Genomic DNA, 17,562 nt, shown 5'->3' on the forward strand with positions numbered 1-17,562 from the left:
ATCCTGTCAACACCTGCTGCAGCAGCCGCGTCGGCCAGTTAAAGATCCACCAACAAACTTGACCAAAGGTTACAGCTTCCTCAAGGTGAAGCGGACCTCACAGCTAACACACAAACTCAAGTCTCCAGCTGGTAGAAACAAGCTGTGTTTATAATAATTATGTTGGCTGACGACCGTCGGTGTTGGTAACAGTCCTAAGATGCTTAAACAGTAGTGAGGAGATTTTAATGTGAGTTGGTGACGGTTGTTATTGAGAGTTTTTATTATCTTGAACCGACTTATGAGGACAGTCTCCTATCAAATACGCACAATGAGGCCCGTCAGAGAGAAATAATGATAAAATAGATAATAGATAGATAAGTTCTCTTCTGACTGATGAGGAGAGATGAGACTTTGACCCATAAAAAGTTATCCAACAGTTGTACAAAATCTTGTGCAACTCACCACTCTTTCTACAAGATTAACAAATCAAGAAAAGACTGTCACATGCCAGAAATACACATAAAAATTAAGCATATTGGTCAGATTTTGTGTTGGAGACACTTTTGAAAGAGTCTTGATTATCTTAAAACCTCTTTATTTTCAATGTACATCTAGTTTTCTGTGATTGCTATAAGCTAAATAATGTATATCAGTAAGAGAGGATGGTTTTAAATTGCATTTACTCATAACAAGTTTTAGCTGCCTAGAAAATAAACCTCTCTACTCTGCTCATGTGTCAATAACAGAGGCTTTTGTTCTCTCTGAGCTACATATATCTCACAGCTGTGTCTGTCTGATAGCCGTGTTTAAGGAGGTGAACGTTGCTTTTAAAGTAAATATGGGGGAAAGTTCAACCTCAGTCTCAAATGACACACAGTACCCTTATTCACGGGCACCAAGGTCACTGAATCATACCACCCCGTCACACCACATCTGTCTCCAGTCCGAGCCTCGCTGCTAATATCTGGGCACGAAATCTGCTATCTGTGGAAGTTGTGAATGATTAGTGAGGGGGATTTATTACTAGCGGCACTTCTAAATATATTAGCGGTAAAGTAGTTTACACCCAAGAGAATATAAAATGAACTGTAGATGATAAATATTTCATCATCATGTGTCTTTAATGCCAGATTTTTTTTGCATTAATTTCAGTCACTTCTTTGTAAAATATTTTAGTAGGAAATACAGAATTTTTATCAAATAATTAAATACAAATATACAGTTTTTATAAAATTCTATTAGATAAGTCTACAATAGTTAAACATGATATAAAAAATAATAAAAAATGGTATATTTTAAAAATGTAAAAACATTATTTTACATTTTTTACTTTATTATAATACTTTTCTGTGTTCACTGTGTATGTATACTTTTTGTCTGTGTGTATTATCATTTGAATTGAACATGTAACACAACAGGTGTGTAAAAAGGAGATGTTGTGACAGTTTGAATTACAAGTAGCTATAAATGAGTCGGCAGTTATCAAAGAGTGGATGATAATGAGACACTTTATAACTTGTGCGCTGTCTCGGTGGAGTAACCTGAGGTCAGTGTCCTTTTATTGTATATCAATGACTAGAAATGTGCTTGTTTGTGCAATTTCTTGTCTTTATGTGAATAAAGATGTTTTGACAACATCTCATAAAGATAAAATCTCAGCGGAGTGAGTGGAGAATATATTGCACTCTCTGATAATAAACTGAGCTAAGACAGTATCCAGAACTTTCGGCCGGTCAGAGAATAATCACAGATAAACCTACTATTGATTATTTAGGTCGCATGTTACATAATCAGCTCTCACAGGGAGGCCATGGCACCCAAAGCACTTTGTAAAATTTGTGAAGATTCAATTCGTGGCCAGGAAAGTTGCCCTGCTAGATAGTGTAACATTAGCTGGGTCACGAGTTCAATGTCACTTTGATTACGTTGCCAACCTCTGGTACAACAAGCTGCTGACCACTAAAAATAAGCACAGAGGTCATATCCAAACTTCATGCCAGAACACATCTAAGCAGAGTCAGTCTATCTATCTATCTATCTATCTATCTATCTATCTATCTATCATCTATCTATCTATCTATCTGTCTATCTATCTATCTATCTATCTATCTATCTATCTGTCTATCCATCTATCTATCTATCTATCTATCTATCTATCTATCTATCTATCATCTATCTATCTGTCTATCTATCTATCTATCTATCTATCTATCTATCTATCTATCTATCTATCTATCTATCTGTCTATCCATCTATCTATCTATCTATCTATCTGTCTATCTATCTATCCATCTATCTATCTATCTATCTATCTGTCTATCTATCTATCTATCTATCTGGCTATCTATCTATCTATAGCAGTGTTAGAATAAATCAATTGTGTTCATTTTTCAGCTTTCTGTGTAAAGAAATAGCGTCTTTATTCACAGTTGTATCAAACATAATCTGATTGATTTTCATTTTTACAAGATCAACATATTTACAAGTCATATTTAGCTAAGTGAATTAGGTTGTTTTGAAAAGAAAGAAATTGCATGTTGTTAGAAAACACAATGTTGTTGTTTTATCACAGAAATCAAATTATCCACTTATCCATTTGGATAATTTGGCTAACAGTGAGACTAGAACCTTTACTATCAATTATCAAACATGATTTCAGTCTTCACTAGCGCCAAATTTTGCACCCCACATTGTAAATTTAGGTTATCTGTTATCATTATTTTAATCAAATTTATGACATTTTTGAGTGTATGAACCTCTGGATTAACTATATCTATCATATGTTGTATCGTGCTCATGGGAATACACATGAAAGTAGGAAAGAGGGACACACAAACACATATAAAACCATTATCCTGGTGGCCAGTTCATCTGTCTCCCTCCCAGGACGTGGATGTGAAGGTGGTAAACAGACTGAGCTCCGTGCTTACCATCGTTGATCACTGCAGAAGAAAGAAACACACCAAAATATTGAAGCATAAGCAAATAAACAGTCGATATTTTAAGATCTATCACTCGATGTGGTGATCAAGTAACTTACCCACTCGGTATCCTTCACTTAAAGATTCCTGCTTTGCCACATTTTTGGCGACAACCAGCAAATGTCCCAAGAGCTGAAAGTTTAAAAAAAAGCAAAGAGCTGAAGTCACATTTTTCATTACACATGTGCACAATAATTACACATTATCTAAAGAGATTTGCACTGGTGGTATTGAGATTATAGGTTTTCAGAATTATAACACTACAATAGTACAGTAGTGGTTGAATCTGAAGTCAGGAGGTCGCGGCAGAAGTCAGGCTATATCCAGGAAATACTGGTTATAACCTTTGTTGCCTTTTCCTGTGAGCATTATAACATCAAGTATGTTTAATTTACCTGAAATAAAATGTGCTGCATATATAAAAATACCATGCCTTGTTACAACACTTTAATAATCTCATCTAAAAATACTCCACTACAAGTAAAAGTCCTGCATGAAAAATCCAACTTCAGTAAAATTACATAAGTATTAGAAGCAAAATGTACTATATAAGTATTTAAAGTAAGTAAAGTGATTTTTGGTCATCTGAATATTTATTGAAATTAAACCATGTGACAAGTTTAGAGAAAGAAATCACTATTTGGTGGAGCTGTTAAGAACTCATAGACATCTGAAATGTGACCCTGACTACACACTGCTTTTTGTATGAAGCCACAAGACAAAAAGGTTGTTAACTACTGGTTTCATCTTTAACAATGTGTCGTATTTTATTTTTTATATTATCCATTGTGTCAAATCTTCAAATGAAAAGTAACTAAAGCCGTTAAATAAATGTGGTGGAGTAGAAAGTACAATAATTCCCTCTGAAATGTAGAGGAGTGGAAGTATAATGTAGCATCAGATGTAAAAAGTACAAGTACCTAAAAAACAGTACAGTACTGGAGTAAATGTACCTCAAAATTGTAATTAAAGTGGCAGTCTGTAGGATTTAGTGGCATCTAGTGGCTTGTGTTAGATCACTGGGTGCTACAGTTTGTTTTCACTGTGCACAGAAATGTAAATTCAACCTTTTATAGCTGCTTTTAGCCTGTAGCTTTAAAATGAGATGTTTAACAATCACATATGGGTGCACTGTCTGTTGCTCAATGAATGCATGTATGCCTGAGGATGTATGGCTCTGCTCTCCCCCACAACCCCCGAACAGGATCAGCAGGTATCGACAATGGATGGACTACTTTACCTCTGCATCATCATCTTTGGCCTCACTTATTCTGGGAATTGGGATCCTGGGAATGACGAGAAAATGAACGGGGGCCTGTGGAGTGATATCCCTGAAAGCCAAACACTGATAAAAAAAAACACACAAACAACTTTTATAAATTGTTGAGTTGCACAACTTTACTTTAAATCCTTTTATCTACATCTCAACATGTTATGGACTCCACGTGGAATAGGCCAAATGAGATAAGCTTGTTTTGAAGACATGTTTACCTTCTCATCTTCATAGATAATATCTGCAGGGATGCTTTTGTCGATCACTTTGGAGAAGATGGTTGGAGCCGGGGAGCCGTACTTCTTGCTGGCCTCCTCTGCCAGCCGGACCTCGTCACTTTTGGTACACAGTGGTCTCTTAACATATGAAACAAGAGGAACATAGTGTTAAAGGACAGGACAGGATCACAATCTTCAAAATCTGTCTTAAAACAACAGTTATGAACACTGACGTTGCTCATTTATCTGCTGTTTGTTTTCTCGATTAGTTGTTAAGTCTAAAAAACGTCACATCTCCCTAAAGATTAAGGTGTAATGATAAAATTGCACGTTTTCCCAGATCAAACTATAAAACAAACAAATAAGTAACATAAAGAAAAGAATCAAATACTTAATAATTTAGAAGTTTTACTGTATTTTTTATTTAAACATTGCTTAAAGAATAGGTTCACTAATCTGAATCTTATCCACATGTACAGTACAGTCTGTTTAGCATCAAATTCCCTCTTTGTGTTTCCCTGTTGAGCTGTGGTTAAAGTATAGTAACAAAAAAGAGGGACTTGACACTAGAAAGACTGTAATGTTGAAAGATATCTACTTGATTTAACTCATTTGGATGGCTGAAGCTTCATATTAGCTTTAGATAACCTTTTAAATACATTTGTGAAGTAAGAGGCTTGTTGATAATCATTCCTCCTGTCCATACTGGCCATTATAAAATCTCTTAATAATGCATTTTCAATGTAAGTGCTTGGGGACAAAATCCACAAGCCTCCTTCTGTATAAAATGTGGGAAAACATGCATTCCTTGCACAAAATGACACACTGTGGATTTTGCCCCCCATCACTTACATTATAGGTGCATTATAAGGGATTTTCTAATGGTCAGTATGAACAAGAAACAACGTAGCCTATTTCAGTGTTAATGTGGGCACTTGACTGCTGTTTTAAAATACAAACATATTGCAGACACACATATGTGACCAAACCTCTGGGTGGTGAGAAGCTGCAGGTGTCCCACAGCTCCCACCAGGGCTTGTTGGACAGTCGTGAAAATGCTCTGCGGCACTTAATGAAAATAAAATGTTTAAAGTCACTAAAATGAACACAACACTGTTTATTTGTAGAGGAGCTACCTCGGCTCGACAAACACGGTGTAGACGGCTGAGGTGAGCCACTCTGGTCCCGACCAAATGTGTCCGTAAAATCTGGCGAAGATACATAGTCAGCTAACTGGCTTTTAACTATATTTATCCAAAATAAAATAGCATTTGTTTGGGTTCTTGTGCACAGGAGAAAAGTCCACAAGTCTGCAGCTCACGTCTCTCTGACTGTCATGCCCTACGTAAACTAGTGTTGCCTTCACAAACCTTCTCCCATATAACATTTTAGCGTTTCGGTTGAGTCTCTTGACTCTTGAATACTAAAAGTCTCAATTAAGCAGGCTAATATAAGAAAGGATACGTTGTTAGAAAAAGACAAAATTGATGTTTTATCTCAAAAATCTATTTATATTTTGTTAACACACAGACCAGATTAAATATTATGCTTATAGGTAGGGATCTCAAGGATAATTTTACTGGCCAAAAAGGTGACACCTTTACTATAAATTGTTAGTTATGACTTCAGTCCTCATCAGCGTTAAATTATACACCCTGCATTGTAATTTTTGTAAGGTTATCTGCTTCTCATTATTTTAAGTTAATTTTGTATTTGGTCAAATTTACGACACTTTTGAGTACCACAAAGGCAGCATTTTGCAGTGGAGTACAAAGGTCGCTTCAAGATCCTCATCGTTCACCGGTGTTAACCATGATGATAATATTAGCTATAAATTAAAAAATAAATCATATTTGGGAGGGTATGGCACAGAACGTTTTTTGCAAACAGGTGGAAATATTTAGTTCCCATATAAAACTTACAATATTGTCTAATACACGAGGCTGAAGTTAGTTTCAGATTCAGGACTGTTAAGGGAAAACTTGAGGGGAAAGTTAAGGGAAACATAAAAGATTATGTTTAGCAGCTGACCACATTGACTCGATGGCTTACACCTTTTTATTTTTATTTCATTATTATTTTATTTTATTTTATTTAAAAATGTAAGTGGAGAATATGCCGGTAAATGTAACTTTCCCCTTAATATTTCCCTTAACTCTGAATGTGCAGCAGGGGGCGCTGTGGCGGGACAGTTGACCCTCTGCCTCTTCTCGTCTCACTAGCTGCAGATGAACCGGAACAAGAAGCAGCTGTCACACTGCTGCACTAAAGCACTAAACATGGCGGCTCGTACACGGCTGCCCTTGCTCTTCCCCAAAAATTTGCCCCCGCTCAGGAACCAGCAGTTGGCTCACACCCAGGCCGCGGTAAAGGAGCCCTCGTACCCTCCTGTCGTCGCCTCTTTCACGGCTAAAAGTAAATCGGCCCGGCTGCGTCAGGTGGAGGAGCAGATCCAGAAGATCCGAGCCTCCACCGTGCAGGAGAAGATCGACTTCATCACTCGTATCCAACGAGAGAAGTTCGTCATCTACCCGCAGACTTTCTCCCGCAACCCGGACAAATGGTACCAGCACTTCACCAAGACCGCCTACATCCCCGGCCTGCCCGAGAAGTTCTCCCCGGCTCAAGAGCAGCCTGAGGCTGCAGAGAATTCGCCGCCAGCCGCTGAGCACCACCAGGGGAGTGAGGATGAGGCGTTCAGGGACATCCGCTCCCTGGTGACCCGTGTGATCTTACAGGAGCACTGGCACATAAATAAACGTAAAGTGTTCTTGTTTAGAAAGCAGGAGCAGACTGTGGCACCTTTACTGAAGAACCTGGTGGCTGGGCTCACCTACAGTCTGGCCAAGTACAACCCACTGATCCCCCTCTCCAGCTTAGGTAATTGATTTGGTAAAAGCCAAACTGACCTTATGGTGGAAAGTAACTAGTAGAGTACATTTAAGATAAGATAGGATATTCCTTTATTAGTCCCATAATGGGGACATTTGCATTGTTACAGCAGCAAGTGGACAGTAAAATAGCAGTAAGAAAAGAATAAAGAACAATAAATAATTTCCTCTCACATTAATCATTTCACCACCCTTCACATTTATCTGATGAGCTTTTGGAGGGGCCCGACCCCTATGTTGGGAACCACTGGACTAAACTAGCTAACTATATATAAAGTAGTTGAAACTATTTCCACCTCCAGCAGCTACAACAGTAGAAGATGCAGAAGATATTAAGACTAAAACTATTACAGTCACTTAGCAATAAGGATAGTTTAGTTTGTTTTACTGCTGCAGTAATCATATTATTAGTCTATGAATCTTTTAGTGTATCAGTAGAAAGTCTATTGAAAATATTTTATTGGTTCATTTTTTAAGGCTTTTATTAATCAAACACTGTAAACATTCGTTGGTTAGAATAGTAGTATTACAGAGATATTTGGCTCAGCTCAATGATTACTTAAAGGTAAAGACTAATTTCACTTCTGCACGTCTTTTGTGTTTCTCAGATTTGAATCCCCAGGTGAACTTCTACTGGAGGAGAGGGCAGAGGTTCATCCCAAAGGGCCACAGGAAGGGCCGACTGGAGCCAACCAGGTTCCAGATCGACGACCACCCGCACAGTCAGATTAGAATAACACAACAGCTGCCACAGGTACAAATCAAATCATGATGATTATTAATTAGAAAAACAGAAAAACACCCAAATGTCTCCATGCCACCTTCACGTTCCTTGTTGTGTTGTAAATTTTAAAATGTTCAAAGGATAGGTTCACAATTTTTTAAAGTCTGTCTTAAATCAACAGTCAGGTGTCCATATGAACAGTGGTTTCAGTGTAAGTGACTGGGCCCACAGACTGTCATTTAAAAGTTGATAATAAACTTATATGAGGCTCCAGCAGTCTGAGTTAGTCATATCAAGTGGATATCTGCCACATGTAGTCTTTTTAGCATCAAATTCCCTCTTTGTGTTTCCCTGTTGAGCTGCAGTGGAAGTATAGTAACAAAAAGAGGAACTTTGGCACTAAAAAGACTAACATTTAAATATATCTGCTAGATTTGACTATTTGAATGGCTGAAGCTTCATTTTAGCTTCAGATAAACTTAAATACATTTCTACATAGGAGGACTGTGGACTTTCTTACCCTTCACTTCCATTATAAGTGTATGATGAAGGGATCTTCTCATGGTCAGTGTGAACAGGAGGAATGATTACAGTAACAAAAACATGTTTCAATGTTCATTTGGGCTCCTGACTGTTGTTTTAAGACACGCTTGAAAAATTGTGAACTCGTCCTTTAATGTTGCTGAATTCTTTGTGTTGCATTAATGAACTCTGTAGTTTTCTGCTCCATTGAGTTTGTGCTATGGATGTCACAGGTTTCCACTTATGACATACTTACTCAGCAGGAGAAAGTATCAAAAGAAACCATTGCACACCATCAAACAAATAATTATATTATAATAATAACATTGCAAAAATGTGATAAAATGCTACAGAGCTGTTATAAAGCTTGACCTTGACAAAGTGGCTGTGATACATTTTTAAATCAGACTCTGAAAATATACAATAACACGTTGTTCTTTTTTTCTGTCACTTTAATCTCTCTAGTTCACTCCCATGGAGGCCTCGTATTCAGCCGAAGTTCCAGAGATCACGTTAGCGCCCAACGTGATGCCTCTGTTCAGAAGACAGTACGACAACACCATCTACACAGGTAACACAGAGACCAAAAACCATTACTGTGTCTGATTTCACCCTCATCATGTGATATTTAAAATAGCCAAAATAATGTTCATTGAAAATTTACCATGTAAGATTAAAAAAAAAAAAAATCAGTCTAATTTAGTTTTATTCAGTTAATCTCATGGAAAGTTTATATTAATACATATTACTGTAATAGGATAGAAAGCTGGTTTTCATCCATAGTCACTGGCTGCATGGGAAGCTGACAGCTAAACATCAATAATCAATAACATGAATAAACAATAATCATGATTATGACACTTAAACACTGTGTAGTGAGCATGGACTGTGTATCTGCATATTTACATGATTAAAAACTGTGTGCAAATAGTATTAACAGGATATATATGTACAGCTAACAATTAAAGAACAACATCTATATACATCTACACAGTGCAGGACAGACAGTACAATATGAATTTGAATGATTTAGGGTGAAGTGTTGGTTTCAGTGTCATACATGTATATAGTAAACTAAACATCTTTGGCTTTTGGACTGTTGAAAACAAAAAAATTATGAATTAAAATAACTGTCAGATTAATAGATAATAAAAATAATCGTTAGTTGCACCTCTGCGTTACATAGAACAGCTTGCTTAAGTTTACTCATGACCCTGAAATAAAATGTAAGCGTCACTCACTCTTCTCTCAGCTTTGCTCTGATAAATCAAATCTATCCTCTTGATCACGTTAAACAGGCTCTAAGCTACCAGACCCGGCTTGCTACGGTCACACTCAGTTCCACCTGGTGCCGGACCGCTACCACAGAGACCGGATGGCCCGACAGCAGCAGTCTGACCAGGTGGAGCCTTTCCTCAGAGCCAACGGCCTCGCCAGTCTCTTCGCCTGGACAGGAGCTCAGGCCATGTACCAGGGTGAGTAATCACCACAGAATACTCATACATACAGCACCGCTCGAAAGCTTGGACTCTCTTTCTTATTCAAGGGAACAGGAAGATGTGTCCACATGTTTGACTGGTTCTGTGTCTCTGACTACAGCAAACAACTTTCTACTGCATCAATTTGAAAATCTTTTTTTCCCTCTTTAATATATTTTTAGAGTAGAGGTCAGCCTTCAAGTTAGCTCTTACTCTCAATTTGACAGTCTGGCATGAAAATACGACATTTAAGTCCAGTTTCTCAGACACAGATTAAGACTAGTCCTAGACTAAATATCAGATTCTGTGAAAACAGGTCTAATCTTGGACTATACTTAATCCCTGTAGCCCTTACTGTTTTTCCAATAGGACTGTGGTATATTTACTGTTGCAAGTTTTCAGTTTTACGGATAAAAGCTGTCAGGTTCAGGCAACCTAAAACATTCAAAATATCAGACAAAGGAAGACAAGACACAGCGTTAGCAAGGAGAACGGAGAAATATGCTCAGTACACATCTCTTTCCGCTCTGAAACATACCTCTCGAACCCTCGCTTTTTATTTCATTTAGGCGGCCCCTAGTTACATAATCGTTGCTGCTCTAAAGGATGGGGTCACACAGCAACAACGTAATCAAGACGAACATCTTTGCATAATCACATATCAGCTTCTTGGCACATGTTGTCTTCCTTTCGTAAGACGGCTCTGACTGGTTCCAATTTCTCTTGAAGTTGAGCACGGTTCCTGTTTGACAACGATAGCTCAAGCTTCTGCAAGTCATCAGCATACAGCACACTTGTACATTCTAATAGAAAAGGTTAGTTGCAGTATAAAAGGTAAATATGAGATAACTTATGTACAATTATTCCAACAAAAGCACTATCAGGAGCAAGTATATGTGTCAGGAATCACCTAATGAATACAGTAAATATGCTTGTCTGATACTGACATTTATGTTTTAAATGTTTCAATGATCAATAATTATATGAGGGTTGATTTTTCATTAAGAACATTTAGAAAAGAAGGAAAGGCCACTCACACCTCTACCTCTGCTCCTTTTAGGTTTCTGGAACCACGAGGACGTCACCCGGCCTTTCGTATCTCAGGCCGTGATCACAGACGGACAGTTCTTCTCATTCTTCTGTTACCAGCTCAACACGGTCGCTCTCTCTGTGGAGACGGACAGCGACAACCCCAGGAAAAACCTCCTGTGGGGCACGGAGAGCATGCGACTGTACGAGAGCGTGCAGGACGGAGAAGTCGTGGGACTGGACGACGGCGTCATCAAGCTGCTGATGAAGTTCCTCATGAACCAGCCGTAGAGCTCTTCAGGTGACCGGCATCATGAAAAAACATCTGAAAGGAGATTTCCTTGAGTCCAAAGGCATTGATTGAAAGATGCACGAAAATGAGGAAAGAACATTTGAAGAGCAGAGATGAAGCTGTTTCAGATTGTATAAAGAGTTAAGTAACCTTATAAACAACAAATAACTGTACAAGCGTCACGATTATTACTGTCCAGATTGTATTTATGCTGAGATAAAACAATGATCTCAAAATCGACACTGTTGTCTGTTCATCTTTGATTACAACAACTACTTTCAGCTCAGTTTCCAGAGAGACACTTTCATACCAGCTCCCATTAGAAGGTTTCATAAAGTTAATAGTTGTTTTTTTTTAACAGGCTTTTACTGAAATGAACACAAAGATGGTGATTTGTAAGGGTTTTAATCTGCTTGTTTACACACACGGTGGTACAACAGTGAGCTAAAGTGCATTTTGACAATGAAAAACAAAGTTAAAGTCATGATTAGGGGAAAATATGAGCTTCTGATTCATTAACATTAAAAATAGATACAGATCTGCATATGTGATGATATATCTTGTTTGACAGTATTTAGACATCATTATATCAGGCACAGTTCTTCTAAGACAAACTAATAAGTGACAAAGTTATTGCAAGCACAATGTGAATAGCTGGTAATTGTTATTTTTTTCTTTTGAGAGTGTAAGGCACTGCCACAAACCGAAACAACAGCAGGACAGATTAGTTGAGATTTAAAAGGAAGACTGCATAGGCCTACCTCCTTTTTGATAAATAAGATATGAGGCATTGTGATGTGTGAAGCCAACCACATTTTCACAGTTAATCGACAGGAAGTGAAGGCATTCAGACTTCAAAGCTATTATGACACCACTGTTGTTGATGAGAAAATGATAAAAATCTTCCATTGAAGAAAGGAAGAAAATCTTCCAGAGCTGGTACGTAAAGAGGAAACCTGATATGCAACAAAAATAAAAGAATCAGTTGTGATTATTGCACTTCATTATTATTATTGATCAGATAAATGAAATATTGCTTTAAAGCTCAATCGTTCACATTTGGATATAAGCAGAGTGTGTCACAGTCTTCAGACTTTGCGCTGTCTCATTGATGAATTTCCCTCCTGTCCGCTATTTTCTCCCTGTGACCTGATGAAGACATGAACACGTGTAAGAAACATACAGCAGAAAAACAAACTCTCCTCACATCCTCAAATCTGCACCGATCTCTCAATACTCACAGCGTGTTGGTGCTGTCGGCATTCGTGCTGTTTCCTGTGGTGAAGACAGACAGAGAAGTTATCGCACACCATCTTATTATTAAAAATGCACTGATATAAATGAGAATTTGCGTTTGCTGTCTCATTACCTGCTGCAGGTTCATCCTTCTTTGACTGAGTCTTCTCGTAGAGCAGGATGATGGCGACCAAGATGATCACCTCGACTAGGATGGATATGAAGGGCTTCAGGGGCTCGTAAAAGGTGATGATCTTTAGCAGTGGTGGAGGAAGTATTCAGGGCTTTTACTTAAGTTGAAGTACCAATATAACAATGTAAAAATACTGAAGTCCAGCATTCAATTCCTTACTAGTACAAGGACTACCTGCTAAGAAAACTGATGATATGACATTAATAGATTGTTTGATGCAACAATACAGTGACTGTTGTAGCTGTTCAAGATGAACTCATCTGAACTACTTTATATAGAGATGGGTAGTAAAGTCCAGTTGTTCCCAATCTAGGGATCGGGGCCCCTCACAAAGGTCACAAAGTAAATATTGAATAGTCATGAGATTATTAATGAGAAAAAGAAGAAAAACTATTTTGTGGATTAATCATTGCTTTTTTTGTTAATAAAATAATAGTATTATGTCTTTGAGCCTTAAACTGTTATTTAAATGACACAATTTAAGTAGTTTTATGGGTAAATCACTCTTTGATGGACTTAAAAGGCATCTGAAACAGAAAGTGGACATGTTAAGAACCACTATTCTTTAATCTTTAACAATATGATAGGCCTATAAACTCACTACTGATTTCTTTTGGTAAAACAATGAGAGGTAACACATAATTATAATTTACTTTAAACTTCACTCTGTAGCCTTTTAACTATGGTGGGGAAGAAAATCAGACATACTTAAAGTTAAAGTACCTCAAAGCTGTGTCATGTACAGTATTGAGTGACTGACCTTCAGCTCCACGTGGCTAAACGTGGTAGTGATGGCGTACACAGCGCCGCAGTAATACAAGCCGGAGTCGGCCTCCGTCACGTTGTGTACCACCAGCCTGGTTTTCCCATTGTCGTTCTTTATTTCATACCGGAGAGGCTCTGCAGCGACGTCGATCTGCTCCTGGGACAAAAACAACCCCACAGATAATGACTTATTCTATAATATCCTATAAAACCCCCACATACATCATCTTTACACATCCACTCACACCTGAGAAGACCACATGTCTTATGGGATTAAAACAAACAGTTTAATATACAGTACCAGACAAAAGTTTGGACACATGTTCCCATTCACATCAATGAGAAAGAGTGTCCAAACTTTTGACTGGCACTGTATTTATTCTAATTTAAAACTAAGACATGTATCAAGGGTTGCTGGAGAGGATGTCCTGTGGGCACAACTTCTTGCACAACTTCTTACACACACACACACACACACACACACACACACACACACAGACCATATACCCTTTTGTCACTACCCAGGACTTTATGGTGACTGATATATGTGGCATATATGGTCTCAGTTTATTGTCACTTGCTTTTATATGTATATTCATTTCATTATTATTATTTATTTTATTTTATTTTTTTGGTTTTTGTTTGTTTGTTTGTTTGTTTTTCTCCATTTATATTCTGATCTTCATCACTACCAGTATTTGGTGTATGATTTCCTTTTTTCTTAATGCCTATTCTCTACTCTGGGGATGGGGTGGTGTGGGGTGGGGGTTGATTTACATGTTTGATCTGTTTGTATCATGATGAGAAAATTGAAAAACTCAGATTAAAAAAACCCCAAAAAAACGATGACAAGTGTTAAAAGCTTGATTTGAAAATCACCAGTGACATAAAACCACTTTAAAAGACTCTCAGCAGTCTCACCTTGTCTGTACCATTGTCTTTAAACCAGTGCCAGGTGTTGGGCTTTGGTTTGCTTTCCTCCATTTTACACAGCATCACCACAGAATCGCCCACATAGCTGACTATCGGCTTATCTCGCACCTCACCAATCTGTGGAGCTGAGAAAAAATGACATGCAAAACTAAGTCTAATTAATATTCATTATTATGTAGAAAGAGAAACGTTTGGGCTGGAAAATGTGAAATATCAGTCAGACAGTAGTCACAGTCAAATGAAAGGAAAGTGTACCTGCCAAGATAAAATCTATTTTTGCTTCATTTCCAAATATGCATGAGTAATTTCCGAGGTCTTCTTCATTTGCAATGCTGAACCTGTAGAGCAAAAGAAAAAGGACAAAAAACATTATAGAAGTGTTTAGAAAGTATAAATTGTATATTTTTAATAAAACCATGACTATTCAGGTGATTAAGAAATGAAGTGAAAATAATAGAGAAAGCTTCCAGGTGCACTGAATCTAAGATAAATAAAATCAATCAAACTAAATCCAATCTAAGAGACTTTATGTGATGAATTAAAGTGATGAAACTGAATTAACTGTAGATATGAGCTGACAGTGGCTCATTAAAGCCAGTTTTATACTGTACAGTAAGTAGTTCAGCTCTTTTTAGATGAAACAGTGGAGACAAAACATCGAAAGCTGCTCTAATTTTATATTTGTAAATTTATAAATAGACTTTCTGTAGCTCGTGGACACAGTACTTACTCTCTCATGAGGTTATACTGCTCGTTCTCCAGCTGCACTGTGAGGCGACTGTTCTCCATCTCATTCCCATCTTTGCTCCAGTAACCGGTTATGTTTGGCGGTTTGTTGTGACTTCCAGTCCAGGTACACTCCAGCGTCAGACTGACAGGATTCAACACAACAACCTTCTCAGTCTCACTTGTACCTGTGTCGAGATGTTGTAGAAGAAACACAAAGACAATTAATGATCAGACTGTGAATATATTTGAAGGAACTTAATAAAACAGCCGTCTGTGTCACCAGTGGTGGAAAAAGTACTCAGATCTTTTATTTAAGTGAAAGTATGGAAGTAATACCAGCTAAATATGCTTAGATGTTATACTAAGATTGTGTAGGAAAGAAGAAAAAACATCAGTAAATACATATCCCTTTTAAGTACCTTTATACTGTACTATTACTTAGCTACTTGAATAAATGTACTTAGTTATATTCTACCATTACTACATGTTATACAGGATCAAACATTGCTGGTAGGAGATACAATAAATATAGTCATTGATCAAATATAACACATGTACTGATGGACTGACTGCAGTTACCTTTCAGGACGACACTCCTCACATCTGCTGGGAGAGGACTGACGGGATCCTCTGGCAGAGACGTTGGCGTTGGACCAGGTGTCTCTGACAGGAAGAGAAATAAATGTACATAAATGTTGGCACAATAAAAATGTAACTCTGTATCTCGACAGTGATGATAACAAGAACCGGTTAAATTATTATTAAAAGAGTCTGGGTCATTAGATGAGGTGTCTATTATGGTGTTGCTATGGGGTTGCTATGGTACAAACTTTCATTATGTTAAAGAAAATGTGCAAAAATAATGTATTGAATAAATATGATATAAGGATATGGTGTAATATGGTACTTGAAATAGTATTATCTAATGTTTAAAGATTTTTACAGGTGTTCATTGATTGATTTATTTTATTAGTGATGCTCTAAATTACTTACTTATTTATACGTTTTATAATTTGTAAGTATGAAGTGGAGAACACAGTGAAGTACTTGGTGTTTCGGCGATTGTAGACGACTAAACATAAAAAAATGTCAATCTTATTTTTAAAAATTTAGTTAAATGTGCTTTTTTGAGATGTTATCCAGCGTGATAACATTAACATTTTTTCTTTACGTTCTGCAGACTGAAATAAAGTTTGATGATGAGGAGCTGGCTGTAGGTGTTTATTCCAATTGGTAGCTAGGATGTTGTTTGGTGTACTAGATGGTTGCTATGGTGCTTTTTTGTAGTCAATATCAATATTTATATGGTACTTTTCATATAGTGGTCCAACTTTGATAAATAGATGGTTACATACAGTGTGTACAGTTGGGCAATATATCAATATTATATCAATATTATATCAGTATTATGGTATGAGACTAGATATCAGAGATCGAGATTTTGGACACATTTATGTAATATTGTGATACAGTTTACATGTTGTCTTTTCCTGGTTTTAAAGGCTGCATTACAGTAAAGTGATGTCATTTTCTAAACTTACCAGACTATTGTAGCTGAGGTATTTGGTCAAAAATATGATATTTTGTCCATATTGCCTAGCTCTAACAGTGTGTTCTGCTAAGGTGTTACCAAGCTGAGTCATAATGATGAAAGTAAAATGTAAAATGATGAGTTAAAACAAAGAAAAAAAGGAAGTGGGTAAATATCTCAATAGTCTAATGTAGAAGAAAGATAAGAAAGACCTCAAGAAGTCTTCCTGATCATAATAAATTAAAACATCAGTTCATTTCCTGAAGACTGTGACTTGAAAATAAACCTTTTCTGTCTTTTATTTTGTATACTGACCTTTTTATACATATTTTTTCATCTGGTTATTTAATGCTACACATAAACACTGCTGATTATTAAATGATTGATCTTGGCTGTAATTGAGAGTTGCAAAGTCCCATGATGACATAAATAATTCATATCCAGACAAGAATACTTTTGGAGGGGACACTCACAGGACAAAGGAAAAATGAAGTTGATAAATAACAAAAAATCATCTGTCTGGGTCACAAACAAAGGGGTGACATCCTGTGACATTTTTTTTTTTTTTTTTTTTTTTACTTCTTCTCACAAGGTTACAAATAATTTAGTAGGAAAAAAGAAGCAGAACAACCACATACAATCAAAATTAAACCCAAATAGACTTTACTTGTATTGATGTGTCTGCAGGAGACGACAAGCAGGAGGAGCTGAAAGAGGAGCTGCTTCCAGGAGGGTGACATGATTATTATCCGCCTGTCCTCTCTCTCTGCTGCAGCAGGTTTTCT

At 37.1% G+C, this 17,562-nt stretch overlaps 3 protein-coding genes across 3 annotated transcripts; 1 reads left to right on the forward strand and 2 right to left on the reverse strand.

Moving 5' to 3' along the window:
* Positions 1-2,408: 2,408 nt before the first annotated feature.
* On the reverse strand, positions 2,409-5,804 carry hint2 (histidine triad nucleotide binding protein 2). The gene is made up of 5 exons (XM_053325896.1): positions 5,591-5,804; positions 4,455-4,592; positions 4,204-4,308; positions 3,023-3,095; positions 2,409-2,924 (listed from the first exon to the last, which is right to left on the reverse strand). Exons 1-5 carry the CDS (start codon positions 5,675-5,677, stop codon positions 2,833-2,835), a joined length of 495 nt encoding a protein of 164 aa, XP_053181871.1. The 5' UTR covers positions 5,678-5,804; the 3' UTR covers positions 2,409-2,832.
* A 924-nt stretch (positions 5,805-6,728) lies between these two features.
* mrps30 (mitochondrial ribosomal protein S30) lies at positions 6,729-11,580 on the forward strand. The gene is made up of 5 exons (XM_053325894.1): positions 6,729-7,334; positions 7,954-8,099; positions 9,057-9,162; positions 9,890-10,066; positions 11,130-11,580. Exons 1-5 carry the CDS (start codon positions 6,734-6,736, stop codon positions 11,387-11,389), a joined length of 1,290 nt encoding a protein of 429 aa, XP_053181869.1. The 5' UTR covers positions 6,729-6,733; the 3' UTR covers positions 11,390-11,580.
* Positions 11,581-12,370: 790 nt separating this feature from the next.
* On the reverse strand, positions 12,371-17,562 carry emb (embigin). The gene is made up of 9 exons (XM_053325899.1): positions 17,445-17,562; positions 15,826-15,909; positions 15,248-15,431; positions 14,773-14,855; positions 14,506-14,642; positions 13,580-13,741; positions 12,760-12,880; positions 12,632-12,665; positions 12,371-12,539 (listed from the first exon to the last, which is right to left on the reverse strand). Exons 1-9 carry the CDS (start codon positions 17,515-17,517, stop codon positions 12,479-12,481), a joined length of 939 nt encoding a protein of 312 aa, XP_053181874.1. The 5' UTR covers positions 17,518-17,562; the 3' UTR covers positions 12,371-12,478.

The sequence above is a fragment of the Scomber japonicus genome, chromosome 9 (assembly GCF_027409825.1).
Source record: "Scomber japonicus isolate fScoJap1 chromosome 9, fScoJap1.pri, whole genome shotgun sequence".
NCBI classification, from domain to species: domain Eukaryota; kingdom Metazoa; phylum Chordata; class Actinopteri; order Scombriformes; family Scombridae; genus Scomber; species Scomber japonicus.